Source organism: Mus caroli, unplaced genomic scaffold, assembly GCF_978045245.1.
Source record: "Mus caroli unplaced genomic scaffold, Mus_caroli_1 scaffold_12, whole genome shotgun sequence".
Lineage (NCBI taxonomy): Eukaryota > Metazoa > Chordata > Mammalia > Rodentia > Muridae > Mus > Mus caroli.
The window spans coordinates 66,138,852-66,153,792 of NW_028227267.1; the positions used below are offsets into that span (position 1 = coordinate 66,138,852).

Below are 14,941 nucleotides of genomic sequence, written 5' to 3' on the forward strand. Positions count from 1 at the left end.
AAACAGACCAGAAGTTTCCAGGCTTGCCCCCCCCCCCTAGTGGTCCATGGGCACCAGATATGGTACCACGTCCCAAGAGCTCCATAAACTCCCATCATCATGGGACCATATGTTCAAGCACACAGCCTGTGAGGAACATTCCAGATTCGAAAACTAGCAGGCAGATTTCCCAACGTGAGCTATCCTTCCCTCCCTTGTTTTGGCCACTGACAAATGCTACCACACAGCCTCCAATGCCCAAAGACTAGTCTCTTCCCCTTAGCTTTCTCGGATCATGCTCTCTTCTTCCCCTACTATTTGTATGGTCTACCATCTGAGCACTACCTCAGGTCTCCACTACCGCAGGCATTTCTTTGTTAATTTATCTGCTCCTCTGGACCACAGGCTCTGGAATACCAGGGACTGTGTCTTGTGTCCAGCACAGATCATCTCATCTATCCATCCATTTTCCCCCATCTCTCCATTCATCATCCCACAGGGCCAATTCTATGCACAGTTGGTGTCAAGTGAGCAGGACTAACGGGAACACCACTTACTCCTCGCACGGCCTGAAACAACAGGGCTGGGGCTACCTATACTTCTCAAGCCACAGACAACCTTGACCTTGGCCTTGGGAAATTTGCATATTAACCCAGTGTGATAAAGGGCGGGTAAGCTTTGGGGGATGGTCCCCCTTATCCTCGGCTACTACTTCCTGGAATCATTGCCCTTCAGAAACACCCCACCCTGCCTACCATAGTGTCTGAAGACCTAGATTTGAAACCTAGCTGGCTCAGAATCAAAACCCAGGGGTCCTACTGTCAATTGGTGTCAAGGTACCAGGATCTGCTGTCTGTCCATTGGTCTGATCTAAATACAGTATTCGCCATCCTGTCTCTACTGCCGATGAGGGCAGGGGGTGGGAAAGACCTGACAAGTCTTTGATCTTGACATATGTTGAAGGAAACAGGTGTGCAAAATAATTGGCCATCTTACACCCTGGGGTCTAGAAGCACTCGGTTGACAGGAGGCCTCAGATCTGTGTGCCTACATCCCACCATTTCCCAGGAGCTTCATTCCACCTGCCCCAATGACCAAGCCCCAGGGCAAGAGCAGGCCATGGGGTTAATTGACTGGGAGGCTTTTCCTTTCGAGTAGGCACCATCTCTAGAGCTGGGTCTCCTCCAGGCTGCCATTTGGTGGCCTGGCAGCCACAGCCCCTGGGGATCTCGGAGCCTGGGAGCTGTCAATGCCTTCCACTCACTTAGCCCTTGTTAATTGCAGAATACACAGATTGCTGGGTAGCACTTTCCAGTGTTGTGCCTTTTCCTGGCTCCTTTGCCACTTGGCAGCTTGCAGGCAGCTGTGCAAAACAGCAAGGAGCTTTCTCATTCCGTGCCAGTGGCAGCGAGTCTGGACTCCATTTCTAGTTTCCCTTTTTCTGTTTTTGTTTTGGTTTGATTTGGTTTGGTTTTGGGTGTTTATTTATTTATTTTTTTTGGTTGGTTGGTTGGGGTTTTTTGTTTGTTTTGTTTTTTTGTCTTTGTGTGTTTGTTTTTTTTTGTTTTGTTTTTTTTTTTTTTTTTTTTTTTTTTTGGTTTTTCGAGACAGGGTTTCTCTGTATAGCCCTGGCTGTCCTGGAACTCACTTTGTAGACCAGGCTGGCCTCGAACTCAGAAATCCGCCTGCCTCTGCCTCCCGAGTGCTGGGATTAAAGGCGTGCGCCACCACGCCCTGCTGTTTTGTTTTTTATTTTTGTTTTGCTTATTTGTTTGGAGGGTTTGTCTTTCTTCATTTTTTTACCCAAGTATTCTGTTTCTCCTACTACACTCCCTTATCTCCCTTTCAAATTTGGGGCTCTCTTGACGCTCTCCACTCTCCCTGAAATGGAAAAAAAAAAAAACACGAAACTTCCCTCTCTGCCAGAGGGAATCCTAGGGAGGCAGAAGTGATTGAATCCTCCGTGTAAATGGGAAGAGGTGGGTGAAGAGATTAAATCATCTCCTGAGTGCTAGAGGAAATGCGAGTGACCCTCTCCCTGGAGGTCAGGTAGCCCGAGGACCTGGAGCTTTGAAAGGGTCCTGAGTGGGTGGCTAGTTGCCTGTAGGTAATTGCAGCAGAATGAGGCCAGCAGGACAGCAAGACTCTGGCTGGGACTGGCAACAGCCAGGCCCCATTCCACACCCACCCATTCACGAACCAAGAGCCTGAGCCTTTATCTGGTAGACTTTCTGAGTAGGGTAAAGTGACAAGCCTCAGAGAGGATAGCACACAAGTGTCCCCATAAGGAGAGGAAACAGAGGGTGTAGATGAGAAGTAGACCTGACTAGGGTAGCAAAGGGCAGAGAAGCAACATCCCTGCCGACCCACTATGTGCAAGACATCCCAAGGGGGCATCCGAAGCTGAAGCGGCAGGCAGAAAATGGTCCCTGCCCTGGAAGCTAGATACAGACAGACAGACAGACAGACAGACAGACAGACGCAGGCACACACACTTCCAGCACTGTGGTTTTTAACCTAAATCATCCAAAAGCAGCATTTTAAGATGTTTTAAGTCTTCTCGGTTCCTGTGGCTCTCTCTCAGTTAAGCCCCAACTTTCCCGAAATATCTCCAAGTTCTAAGCTAGCTCAACAGGGGGACAGTGGATACAGAGAGGGAAGCCAGCCAAAGGAGATCTCGTGTCTATAAATACAGAGAGACCCATGCGCTCCCCGAGTCCAGACCCTTCTCTGCAATTAGGATTATTCGTATTGTCCAGTTGTAGAGTGCTTGCCTAGAACACACATGGCCTTGGTCTATCCTCACTATAATTTGTGTGAATTCCTATGCCAAGTAGTCGTATGTGTACCTGTGGCATACACATGCCTGCATTCACATAAGCATGTGCACACATGTGCACACAATGCTCTGACATCCTGCACACATAGGGTCTGCCCTATCGAGCAGTTTGCCACAGCTCCTCCCTCCTTGGATACCCACAGGTAATAGATTGGGAGATGCTGGTTGTGGAAAAAAGTTGCTTCCCTGCACCATGTCCTTGACACTTAGGAGAGCTCTTGAATGTCCTCCCAAGTATATGACACAAACCCACCTAAAGGAAGCCTAGTCCTGACACTCTGAAAAGCCCATCTCAGCTTCTCACCCTTGTTTCTGAGGGTCAGAAATCCACCTACATCTATGATGTTTGTAATTTCTATAATTATTTTTTTATAGCTAAGCATTTAGAAAAGTTCTTTTTAAAAACTTCAATCTGTCTTCAGGTACAAAAAGGGGAAAGGAGGTTAGGTTGGGTTTGCTGGGTCTCAAAGAAGACCAAGAACACCCGGGGTCCTGCCAGAGCAGGTGGAGCCAGCAGGTTGGGGCCATCAGAAAGAGGCTAAAGATGCTGGGGGCCTCTCTGTGGTCCTTGGCCTCTTGCAGGTCCTCCTTTAAAAGCACAACTGTAGTGACTGTGCCATCCCTGTCAGGGTCCCTTCTTGGCCCAACGTCTAGACCAGAGCTGAGCCTTTCTCAGCATCCCACTCATACTCTCCTACTGAGTCTGGACCATCCCCCAACGTTTCAGCTTTCCAGGCTGGATATAACTTTTCTACCACAGTATTTTAGGAAAGCTGGGATGTGGTGGGATGGGATGGGGTGGGATGGATGAGATGGAATGGGGTGGAGTAGGATGGGAGCCATTTCCATTGTAGCCCCAGACCTCCAAATACTTTGGTTCCATTTGGTATGGGTTAGTATTAAGCCCAACTCCCCACACATGCTAAGTACCCCATTCTATTGACCCCCACCCTCATCCAATGCCTGTGTAGCTAATAATGGTTGACTGGAAAACAATGCTTACCAGTGGGGCAATGGGATTGCCAAGACATCATGAAAAGGCACACGGCAGCAATATGGGCTAGAAGGTATGAGCCCTAGGTATAAGCCATCGATCACTCAGAGTCAGCCTTGGGAGCCCCAGGACCCCTCAGTCCCTGAAAATTCTGGCACTCTCTCACTCATTACTTAAATGGCTTGGGACTGTTTGTTTAGCCTGTCTGGGCTCCAATTTTCTAAGCATTTGTAGTACCGCTTCCCCTCCGGGTGTTGATCCCAAGGTAGGAATGTCAGCCCCTCCAGGACTAACCTGAGGGATTACAGCCTAAGGATACTTATCCATCTTCACCCAAGCCAAGTTTGTCACTCTGTCCACTCACTGAATATGAGTCCCCCACTATCATATTCCACCCTTCCTGCCAGCAAGAGTGGCTTCTGTCTGCAGGACCAATTTAGGCTAAATGTCCTTAACACCCAGAGCAACACAGGTGTGGAAAGGCAACAAGGGAGGCAGACAGGAAGGAAGGGCAGAAGACATGATTCTGTAAGCCCAACCCAAGGGTTTGCATCCAGTTTTTGCAAAGAAACCCTAGCGAGTGAGAAGATACGCCCAGGGTCTAAGCAAGGCTTCAGGTCAGACCCTGCACTGATCAGGCTCAGCTCTGATTCCACAACAGCAGTTTCCCAGTCCATAAGGCTAAGCCCCCACCCTCCCGGCCTCCCTGCCCTCTCTGGAGGGAAGAAGCCTGTTTATTGCTCTGGGTGGGACCCAAGCCCATAGGGAATTGAAAAGAAATGTCCAGCCTAGGTTGCTATTGTTTGGTTTAAACAAACTATGGGCTGGGTTGACCTGAAGAGGAATGAGGGGGAGGCCAGAGAAAAGAGAGCAGGCTGCAGGGATGGGCTTCTCAGCCTCCTCCCCACCTGGTTAAGGGTAGTCAAGAGAGCTATTTTAGGAGAGTGCTTCCAGGCTTCTGTTGGGTCCTGACCTCCCCTTCTGGAAAGGCCAGGCATTGAAGAGAAAAGCCTCCAGGCCTCCAAACCTCCTACCTTCTTCACCTTCTCCCACCTCAACCTCAGCCTCTCAGCTCCTGGTCACATCTGGGTCTGATGCCAGCCCAAAGTGGAGGAGCTGAGAGACTACACTGAGAGAAGTGCCAGGCAGGCTGCCATGGGTACCAGGGCAAGGCTACCCATGAGCAGCAGAGGCTGCAGGAGTAGACAAGAGATAGGGAGAAAGGGAAGGAGGGAGGGGGAGGAAGGGAGAGAAGGAAGGAGGGAGGGAGGGAGGGAGGGAGGGAGGGAGGGAGGGAGGGAGGGAGGGAGGGAGGGAAACACATGCTCTCGCATACACGCTCGCGCATACACACATACACACATGAAGGATAGGAAGAGAAGGAAGAAGATGGAGAAAATCGGAAGCAGTGGACTTATGGTGGAGTCCGTCCTTCTAGCCTACTGACCCTTCTCCCAACTAAAGATGACCTAGACCCTTATAGTTGAGCCTAAGGAAGGGGCACGGGCAAGAAGACCAACAGTGGACAGCGGACAAGCATAGCTTAAAGCAGAAGACATTAGGTCCCTGCCCACGCCACCCCCGTCAGTATCCCGTCTTGGTCCTAGAATGGGACCCTCCCCTCCCCCACCACTCCTCCATCCTGCCTCCACTTTCAGGGCATGAGAGGCAGAGACAGGGTGGAAAGGGGGCCAGGACACGGTTAGGTGTTGGCAGAATCAATTAAGAACCACACTAATCACCGTCATTAAGGCTATAAAACCCCACACCTAGGGCCCGCAGGGCTCCCTGGCATGGCCTGGGGCCCCGGGCTGTGGCACAGACCCAGGGGCCTGGCTCCAGTCTCTTTCATCTAAGCATCCACCAGTCCTGCAAAAACAATAATTAGTTACCCGCCTCCAGGAGCAACTCATTATCCCACAGACATGGAGTGGAAGGGAAGGAGGGCAGAGGGGAAAGGGAGAGAAACTGAGGCTAGAAAGACTGCCCCCAAAGCTGTGGCGGAGTCTAGTTAAGACAGTCCACTCTCCCCTCTGGCCTCCCTTGACTTCCTTGCCTCATAGGCTTAAAAGGTCCAGAGGTTCTCCCTCCTACAAAACTGAGTTAAGTGGCCCAGCCAAGTGCCCGCCCCACAGGTGCATGCTGCACCCAATCTCAGGAGCAGAGGTCCGTCCTAAGGCAGCCCTTGGGGAAGGTTCCATTCAGGATCCCTCAGATCAGGTATCTGTTCTTTGTCTCCAGGATGCCTCCCACCCCCTTGACACCCCGCATCCATCTCCTCTCCCCCCCCCCGGGGGCGCTCCCTGAAGCACCATTTTCCATCTCCAAAGTTCTCTCCCTCTTCCAGTCACCCCCCCACCATCCTGCTCCCCAAAAAGGTCAGCCGCTAAGGACCCAAGGGGGTTGCTGAAGCAAGAGTCAGCCTTTACCACCACTGCCCAGGAAGTAATCCACAGCCTTTCCTGTCTCTCCTTTTAGGGTGCTGACATGAAAAGTGGGAGTATCCGTGGCAATGTACTATCAGGTGAGTGGGTTCCTCCAGCACCCCTTCTCTAGACAGGACATTAATGACAGATATAAGAAAGAGTGACCATAACACTGATTCACAGTCTGCAAATGCCAGCTATGGAGGTCCCCTGTAGGTTCTGATGTCATCAAATCACAACTACCAGGTCTTTTTTTTTTTTTTTTTTTAAACTCAGGGTCTCAGGTATTCCAAGCTGGCCTCAAATTTGACCTAGTGTGAGAATGATCCTCCTCCTGCCTCTGTCTTCTAGGTTCTGGGCTTACAGGCATACACCATCATGCTTGGTTCATGCCAAGCAGGTGATGGAACTCAGGGCTTCATGCATGCTAGGCAAGTGCTCTACCAACTGAGCCACACCTCCTGCCACCCTCCCCAGGTCTAGTTCTAGAGAAGCTGAAGTGGGGATTAGGGGTGGAAAGAGGGATTCGGCTTATCATGTAACCGAGAAAGGAAGAGGCCAGCCAAGGGTCTAGCTGGCTAGTAGGGCACTCATGACCGAATCCCCCAGACCCCTACAGCCCAGTCCCCTTCCCTCTGAGGTCTCACACACCCTGGGGGCTCAGGTGGTGAGTTGTCCACAGACAAAAGGCTGAATACAAATGGTCCCCACAGTCTGGGGAGCGAGCAGCACAGTTTGGCAGGCCCATCCCAGCTCCATTTCCTATAGGCCCAGTTTTATTTTTCAATTTCAGTTTTCTCATAAACAAAAAACAAAAAACAACAACAACAACAAAAAACCAGACCTGGGTGGAAGGAAATTGTCCATTGTATACCTAGCCAACATGCGGGGTACTCAACCCCCAGTCCAAATCTCCATTTCTGGAGGTTTTGAATTGTGTGTGTGTGTGGGGGGGGTGTCTTCAGGAAACCCCTAGTCAGATGGTAAACTCCCCATGTCCCCTGAGTTTAAATCCTTAATTCTAATTTCAGTTTTGTCCATGGAGAATTCTGGCCACCTGTCTTTGGCCATGAGGAGTATATCCGGAGCCCACCAGCCTGGCCAGAGGCCACCAGATTCATCTGCCTTCCACATACCCATTTATAAGAAGGGACAGTCTCTTTACACCCCATGCTCAGAAGTCTTTCTTAGCCCTAGAAATGTTTGAGAGAATTCCCTGATTTACCTAAATTCAGAAGCTCCAAAACAACCCCAGAGCATTGGCATGCTGTCATCTACTTCACTGTAGACTCTGAGCCACACAAAAATGCACATGGCTCTTGGCACACTCTTTTCCTTTCTCTCAGTGTACACACACACACACACACACACACACACACACACTATCTGATCTGTGATGGGAAAGATGAACAGTCAGGAAATCCCCTGGCTCTCAGTATGCTGGTGGCCCAGTGGCTGGAAGCACTCTATGAGAAACACTTCCAACGGTGCCAAACGGTCATTCCTTCTTTTGTTTCATGGTTGAGAGAGGAAAAGAGAAGGAGAGCCATGATCAGCCAGCATTCCCACCCACTCTCATCCTTCTTGCAAGCATCCCTTCCCTCCCCTGACCACCTTCCCTTACTTCCCACCCCACCACACCCCCACAACCCAAGAAGACTCTTGGCTCCAGCTTGCAAGAAGACTCTTGGCTCCTTGAGAAGGGAAGTGGAGAAAGGACTGTGGGAAGGGGCAAAGCAACACTGGAAGGAGTTCCATCCTAGAAGACCTAGGCCAGGCCAACCAAGTCCCTAGTCTCGGCATCGGCACGGGGCAAGGAAGATGGCTGTCTTCACCCTGTGACCTTACCCTCTAAAGCAGCCAGCCTCCGAGAGAGAGGGAGAGGGAGGGAGCCTTCTCCTGAGTGCCCTGAGATTCCCAGCTTCTACAGTGCCTTCCATCAAACCTTTTGAACCCAGTCCCACCCACCCTGGTAACCACTTCCAGATCCTCCCAAACCAGCCAAGAAACTGGCCTCTTTAGGGATTGACTTCATAAGGAAATGCTGAGAAAAAAAATAAAACCCCGCTGCCAAACGCACTCATAGGGGAAGATGGGTTTTCTCTCGAGGCAAAAAAATCCATCTGGATAGACTAAAACCAAAACAGGACACCACCAACGCCCATCTACTGGTCCAGAAGAGCCTGGGAGCCTCAACCCTTTATGCCAACCTGGAGCCCCACTCCCAATAACAGCACCCCTACTCATCCCAAACATACACCTTAAATAAAACACCGAAATAAAGTGAGATCCCACCAAGCATAAGTCCCAACGGGGGGGGGGGGGGGGGGGAGGGAGGGGCGCAGCGGGTGTGACTTCATTTGAATGACCCTAGGAAGGTCACCAGGGATGGAAAAACAAAGGTGATATTTTTAAGAGCTGCCAGGAGATGCTGCAAGCATGGTGGTGAACCCATCCATGTCTCTTGTCCTTTTTCCTACAGACTACTCGCCGCCTACCCCACCGCCAGAAACTGGTCTACACCGCTACCAGTTCTTTGTCTACCTTCAGGGAGACAGAGACATTTCTCTCTCCGTGGAAGAAAAGGCAGACTTAGGTGAGACCTTCCAGACCTTTACACTGAAACTCGGGTAGATTCTGGGGCAGGACCAAAGTTGTGTGTCTTAGCCGGAAAAATCAGAACTTTGACTCGCATCCATGAGCCTTTGGAGGCTGGGGCCAAAGGGCAGAGTTTCTTGTGAGTGGTTGGGATGAGTGTTCTAAAGGAGATTTTGGCTTCAGATGTGGTCTCCCAGAAGTAAACACATCAGCCAAGGAGCACCCCCAAAACTTTGCATGGCATGCACAGGCAACTACCCTACAACACCTCAGCAAGTAATTGTGCCCTTTAATTGAGGCCAATCTGGGCAAGAGTACCCTGGAATGCCACCCTGCTGGTCTGTCTTCATTGGTGGTTAATTGCTCAGTCGGCCTTGCCATCTCAGTGATGGGGCAAAAGATGTCCCCAGCCACACCCCTCCCCCAGCTTCTCTGATCACTCCTCCTCAGACACTGGAGAGGACGCATTTTCCACAGCCTTCTCATGGCTAACCTAGCCTGTTTGGCCTCAGTCATCATTCCAGCAGGGCTGGGGTGCCAGATGAGCCTGACTCCCAGCTCACTGGATGAGCCTTAGATTTCTCTTTGAGAAAATGGGAATACAGTGGCTCCCCCATGCACTCTGTCACCTCCCAGGTTTGGAAAGGGAAGGTCCCGCAGAAGTCACAGGTGTCAATGTAAGGGTGCATAAACACACACGCCCTAGGCTGTGCAAAGGTTGAGTGGCAAGACAGATAGGAACAGCCATTTCCTCTCCCCCAGTGACCCCCAACTAACTTCCACCCACTGGGAAGCCAGCACAGGTATTGTCACATCCCCTGTGCCTGAGGCTCCAGAGGTAAGGAGCTGAAGCCCAGAAAAGGACTGGCATGCCGGTGGTGTCCTTTAGATGTGTGCCAAGTGAAGGTGAGGGTGGGGGTAAGGATACATCAGTCACAAAAGACTCAGCCCCTGGAGCTAAGACAGTGCCACATGTCCACCTATGATCCCTCCCAGGTGCCTTCAGCAACTTGCCAACATACAAATCTGTCTAAATAGCTCTGCCAAGGACACACTTTTAAATCTGGGTATCAAGTGTGAAGAAAGGGGAAAAGGATGCACCTCGACCAGATCAAAACAAGTCTTCTGTTTCCCTAGCTTCCTGGGTACCAAAATGACAGGAAGCTGCCCAGGCTCGGTAGCTGCCGGGTACTGGGAACTGAAGCCTTCTACGTAGTTCCCAGCCATCCTATGAGATCCTTGTAGCTCAGCACTCTAGCTCAGACCTAGATCCTAACATCAGTGCCTTCAGGAGGGAAGTGCTCTGAATGGGCTCATGCTATGAAGCTAGCTTTCTTATGACAGGATAGCAGTGAAAGAGAGCATTAGAGGATGCCAGGAAGAACAGCAACCAGGGCAAGAGAGGAAGGGGGCAACATATGCCCAAGACAGTGCCTTTCTCTGCTGAGACAGGGTTCCTGATCTATAGCCACAGCCTCACAGCCATGAAGCACACTGACTGGCTCACGTACTCAACCAAGGCTGCCTCCTCTCCTAGGACAGACAGCAAGGCATGAAAACTGCAGAACTATGGGTCCTGGAACCATTGTTAACCACTTTGGATCTTCTCCAGAATCATCACTCCTTACACACTCACACATGTACCTTGCAGAGTAAGGCTCCTATAGTTTTCTCTGCTGCTAAAGGTTCTGGTCATACCAGTGGGGTATCTTCCATGTGCCCAGCCTTATGCTAAGAGAAAACAGTCCCAGAGCCCACAGGAATTTTCCCTGCCCTCAAGGAGCTGACAGTCTAGTTTGGAACTGACTAAACAACAGTGCAGACCAGCTTATAATTAAGTCCTTAATTGCGTTGTTCTGATTGCAAGGACACAATAGAACCAAGTGAACGAGGGATATATCTCTTACCTTCCTGGGGTCTCTTTTTCTCCAGGACAGTATCCCTCTTCATCCAGGTAGAAAACAAAGATATCTTTCTGAGGGTTAGAAAATCTTGCTACCACTTTCTAGCTAGGGATAATCCTCTCGGGGGCCTCAGTTTCCTCTCCAGAAAGATGAGGTTTGGCAGCCAACCTACAGGCATCTCGCCCTGGGGCTTCATGGAAGAGTGGAGTATAGATTGGGGCCCTACAGAAGAAGACAATCTGAATGCCTGAATGAGTGGGCTCTTGGCTCTGGAAACTAGAGACGCAAAGTTTATTTTGTTTGTTTTCAAGTAAGAAAACAGAAAGCAAGCTGGGTGGTGGGGTGCACACCTTTAATCCCAGGACTCAGGAGGCAGAGACAGAGGCAGGCAGACTTCTGTAAATTCAAGGCTAGTTTGGTCTACAGGGCAAATTTCAGGACAGCCAGGGCTGCACAGAGAAATCCTATCTGGAAAAAAAAAGAAAAGAGAAGAAAAGGAGAGAAGAGAAGAGAAGAGAAGAGAAGAGAAGAGAAGAGAGGAGAGGAGAGGAGAGGAGAGGAGAGGAGAGGAGAGGAGAGGAGAGGAGAGGAGAGGAGAGGAGAGGAGAGGAGAGGAGAGGAGAGGAGAGAAGAGAAGAGAAGAGAAGAGAAGAGAAGAGAAGAGAAGAGAAGAGAAGAGAAGAGAGAGGAAAGAGAGAGAGAAGGAAGAAAGAAAAGAAAGAGAAAGAAAGAGAGAAAGAGAGGGAGAAAAGAGAAATAAAGAAACAAAGAAAAAGACAAAGAAAGGTAAAATAGGGAATAAGCAGAAGAACGCTCATGGGCACTCTCAAAGGCCCACCAGAAATGTGGCACTAGTGGGTAAACCAGAAGGAGCCAGTAGAGATTGTTTGGATGCAAGGCAGCACATGAAAGCGCTTCTTAGAGGCAAGCCATCTGGATAATCAGAGAGCGCGGGCAGAAGGCCGCCAGAGGTGTCCTGGTGGGAGGCGGTGAGAGGCCAGCAGAGATGGACGCAGGGCAATTGCAAAAGCAGAAACTGTCCAGGTCCTTGCATAACTTTAGAGTGTTGAGAGCTTGGCACACTGTGCTCAGGAACTCATGGAGCCCTAGGCCAAACCAACACTCAGGTCAGGGCATAGGTCCTGCCAACGAACACAAGCCCCAGGACTTGCCATGATCTAGTTTTCTGTCCATAGGATTAGAGCCATGAGAGATGCAGGTATGCTAGAACCAGTTGCTGTATCCTCCACCCCCCTCCCACCCCCGCAGGGTGAACTGGCAAGGGCAGCTTCCAGAGGCTGAAGAGGAAAGGTGACACTCTGGGAGTTAGGCAAAGGGACAGCTAAAAAGACAGCTGGCTGAGCCAATGAGCTAGAGAACTATAAGAAATGTTTGCAAGGCAGTTTTGAAACTAAAGTGATCTAAAGGTCTCCAGTGTGACACAGGGTACAGTCCGTTTAAATAATAATAATAATGTAGACCAATTGTGTTGAATTGCGCCTCCTATTCAGGACCTTGTCCTTTTTGGGGACTCCTGTGTATGTGACAGGGTGAATTGCCATGGAACCTGCCATGACTGATAGTGAGTGTCAGGAGGCATTGTTCAACACCAAGAGGATGAGACCCTCCTCAGGATCTGCTCAGTCCCGTGACTCGGGATAAATACATGTACTCAGAGAATAAGGACATCTTGACATTCACACTCTCAGTCACTGTGTGACCTTGGACAAGCCACCTCACACCCCGGCACCTTGACTTCTGTCTCCTCAAAATGGAATGGGTTATTCTACAGTGGGATGCCCTGCGGGAGTGACACGCTCCTAAGTGCACACTCCCTGCGTTCTTCCTTCCCGAGTTCCGCCATTTGAATGAGCACTGATGAGGTTTGCCCGAAGGGGCCAACCCTAGACATTTCTAAGTGGGGGTTTCCACAGGGAGGATCCAGAGGGGCTCAAGCTACCCTGGTCTAGATAGGAAGTCTTGTGGTGCCATGATGCCATTCCTGTGCCACAGCCCCTTCCTCTCTTATCATGACCCGTCCAATGCACTCTGCACTCCCGGGACAATGCCACGTACTGAGTTATGCACAACACCATGCCCAGTGCTGATGGGACAAAAAAAGAAGTGCCAGTTCCCTCAGATGTGTGTGTCACCCTGCTGGAGCCTGAGAAGTGGAACACACAGATTACTTTGGACAAGGTATTGAAATATATGAAGTATCCCTAGGACCCCTGAAGTCACTACCTCTGACAAGGGCTAGACATAGTTCCCGGACAGCATCCCAAAGGCCATGCTTTGCCCAGACTTGGAGCTAGAGGCGATTCTGGTCTAGGATGTACTGGGCTTTTACTCTCTGCTTCCCAATAGACTGGTCCTGTCCTAGCTACACACACACACACACACACACACACACACACACACACACACACAAAGCCTGAGACATAGCCTCAGCTAATCTGTGATTCTCCATGGTTTCTCTATACCTTTTTCCTGGCAGCAGCCTTGATCTTGGCATTTCCACTTCTATATTCTAGAGGAAATAGCTGACCCCATAGCAGCCCTCCCCCTACAACAGAGAGAGAGGGGGGGGGAGGGGAGGGGAGGGGAGGGGAGGGGAGGGGAGGGGAGGGGAGGGGAGGGGAGGGGAGGGGAGGGGAGGGGAGGAGAGGAGAGGAGAGGAGAGGAGAAGAGAGGAGAGGAGAGGAGAAGAGAAGAGAAGAGAAGAGAAGAGAAGAGAAGAGAAGAGAAGAGAAGAGAAGAGAAGAGAAGAGAAGAGAAGAGAAGAGAAGAAGAGAGAGAAGAGAAGAGAGAAATGAGAGAGAGAGGGGAGAGAGAAGAGAGAGAAGAGAGAGAGTCATTCCTAGGAGCCTTACACGTTGCCAGAACAACTGATTCACCCATCCATCCCTGTGTGACAATCCAGAAGGGCCAACTGTTCCCCTCCCCCAGTCCCAAGTCATCCAGGCTGTCCCCGCTCAGCTCAGCCTTGCCCCACACGCTCCCATTAGTGTCCCCACCACTGTGCCAGCTCTCCTAATGTTCTGCTGTGCTCAGGCATCTGCCTGGGTCTCTTCCGTGTTCATATATACTGCTCCCTTCACACCCACCCTGCTTCCATCATGAGACCATGAGAAAAGAGGTCCTTCCTTTGCATATCTGTCACTGCGCCCAGCCTACTGAGGCCCGTCAGTCACCAAGCGTGTGTGTATGTGATACACCCACAGACACACATTTGCAAGCCGTTCACACACAGATCCGCACGTTCTCACACCCCCAGGTTCCCGTACACACCGAGTCAACATCCTTCAACACCTGAAGAGGCAGCCATGTTATGAGTACTCATGTCCTCAAATAACAACCCTTATGTCCACATGGTCCCTGTCCAACCCCAGGCCTGCAGGGCTCCCTCTCTGCCAGCTGCCCTAGGCTCCATGGTATTTTCCTTTGCCCCCCACCATGCCAGGAGGCAGGACAGTGACTGACATCCCTCATATGACTGAGGGGAACTGAAGTCCAGGATGAAACAGAGACCCACAGGTGACAGCAGACCAACCTCCTGGCAAAGGGCTCTTGACGCTTGAACCAACACACCCAATACCTCTCTCTCCTGTAGACCACCAGGTTTCAGGCTCCTGGTGTAGGGACAAGCAAGAAGCAACTGTGTCTTAAGGTGACCATCTTACCCAATATCCCCTTCTTGTCTTTGACTAAGCTTCAAGTTTCTAGACAGCTATAGTCTGCACTATGCTGAGTCTAAGCCACTGGACCTCAGTTGTCACAAGCCAGTCTCATGCTCCTCTTGTGTGTGGGGACAGAATAGAGTAGGAGGAAGGACTTGGCTGTCATTTGGTAATAGCAATGACTGGCTGGCATTTGTAGAATATCTGTGGGGTTCTCCATGATCTATGTCCTATGAGATGACAGATGGTGACATGCCACCAGTTGCACCAGAAACCACTCAAAGGCCCCAAGTCCAGGATAGGGCCATTGTGACAGTCACCACCTCAGGGACCTTCAGTGGGAAAGTTTACTTGTTGCAAAAATGGGAAGAAAGTAGCAGGGGTGGGAGGATGGTGAGGGTTTGAAGCTGGACAGCTGTAAAGCGCTCCCCCGGCACACAGACATCTGGATTCCAGGGTCAAAGAGAAGGAACAGGCATGGGCCTGCCATACACTGTCTTCTAAGTCTTGCTTATGGATCT

The 14,941-nt window shown here is 50.6% G+C and overlaps 1 protein-coding gene across 1 annotated transcript in view; it reads left to right on the forward strand.

Moving 5' to 3' along the window:
* Pebp4 (phosphatidylethanolamine binding protein 4) overlaps positions 1–14,941 on the forward strand; it is a 221,158-nt gene that overhangs the window by 201,007 nt on the left and 5,210 nt on the right. Inside the window, exons 5-6 of the mRNA XM_021182056.2 lie at positions 6,291–6,336; positions 8,721–8,834. Coding sequence (XP_021037715.1) covers positions 6,291–6,336; positions 8,721–8,834 — 160 coding nt within the window. The remainder of the gene's footprint in view (positions 1–6,290; positions 6,337–8,720; positions 8,835–14,941) is intronic.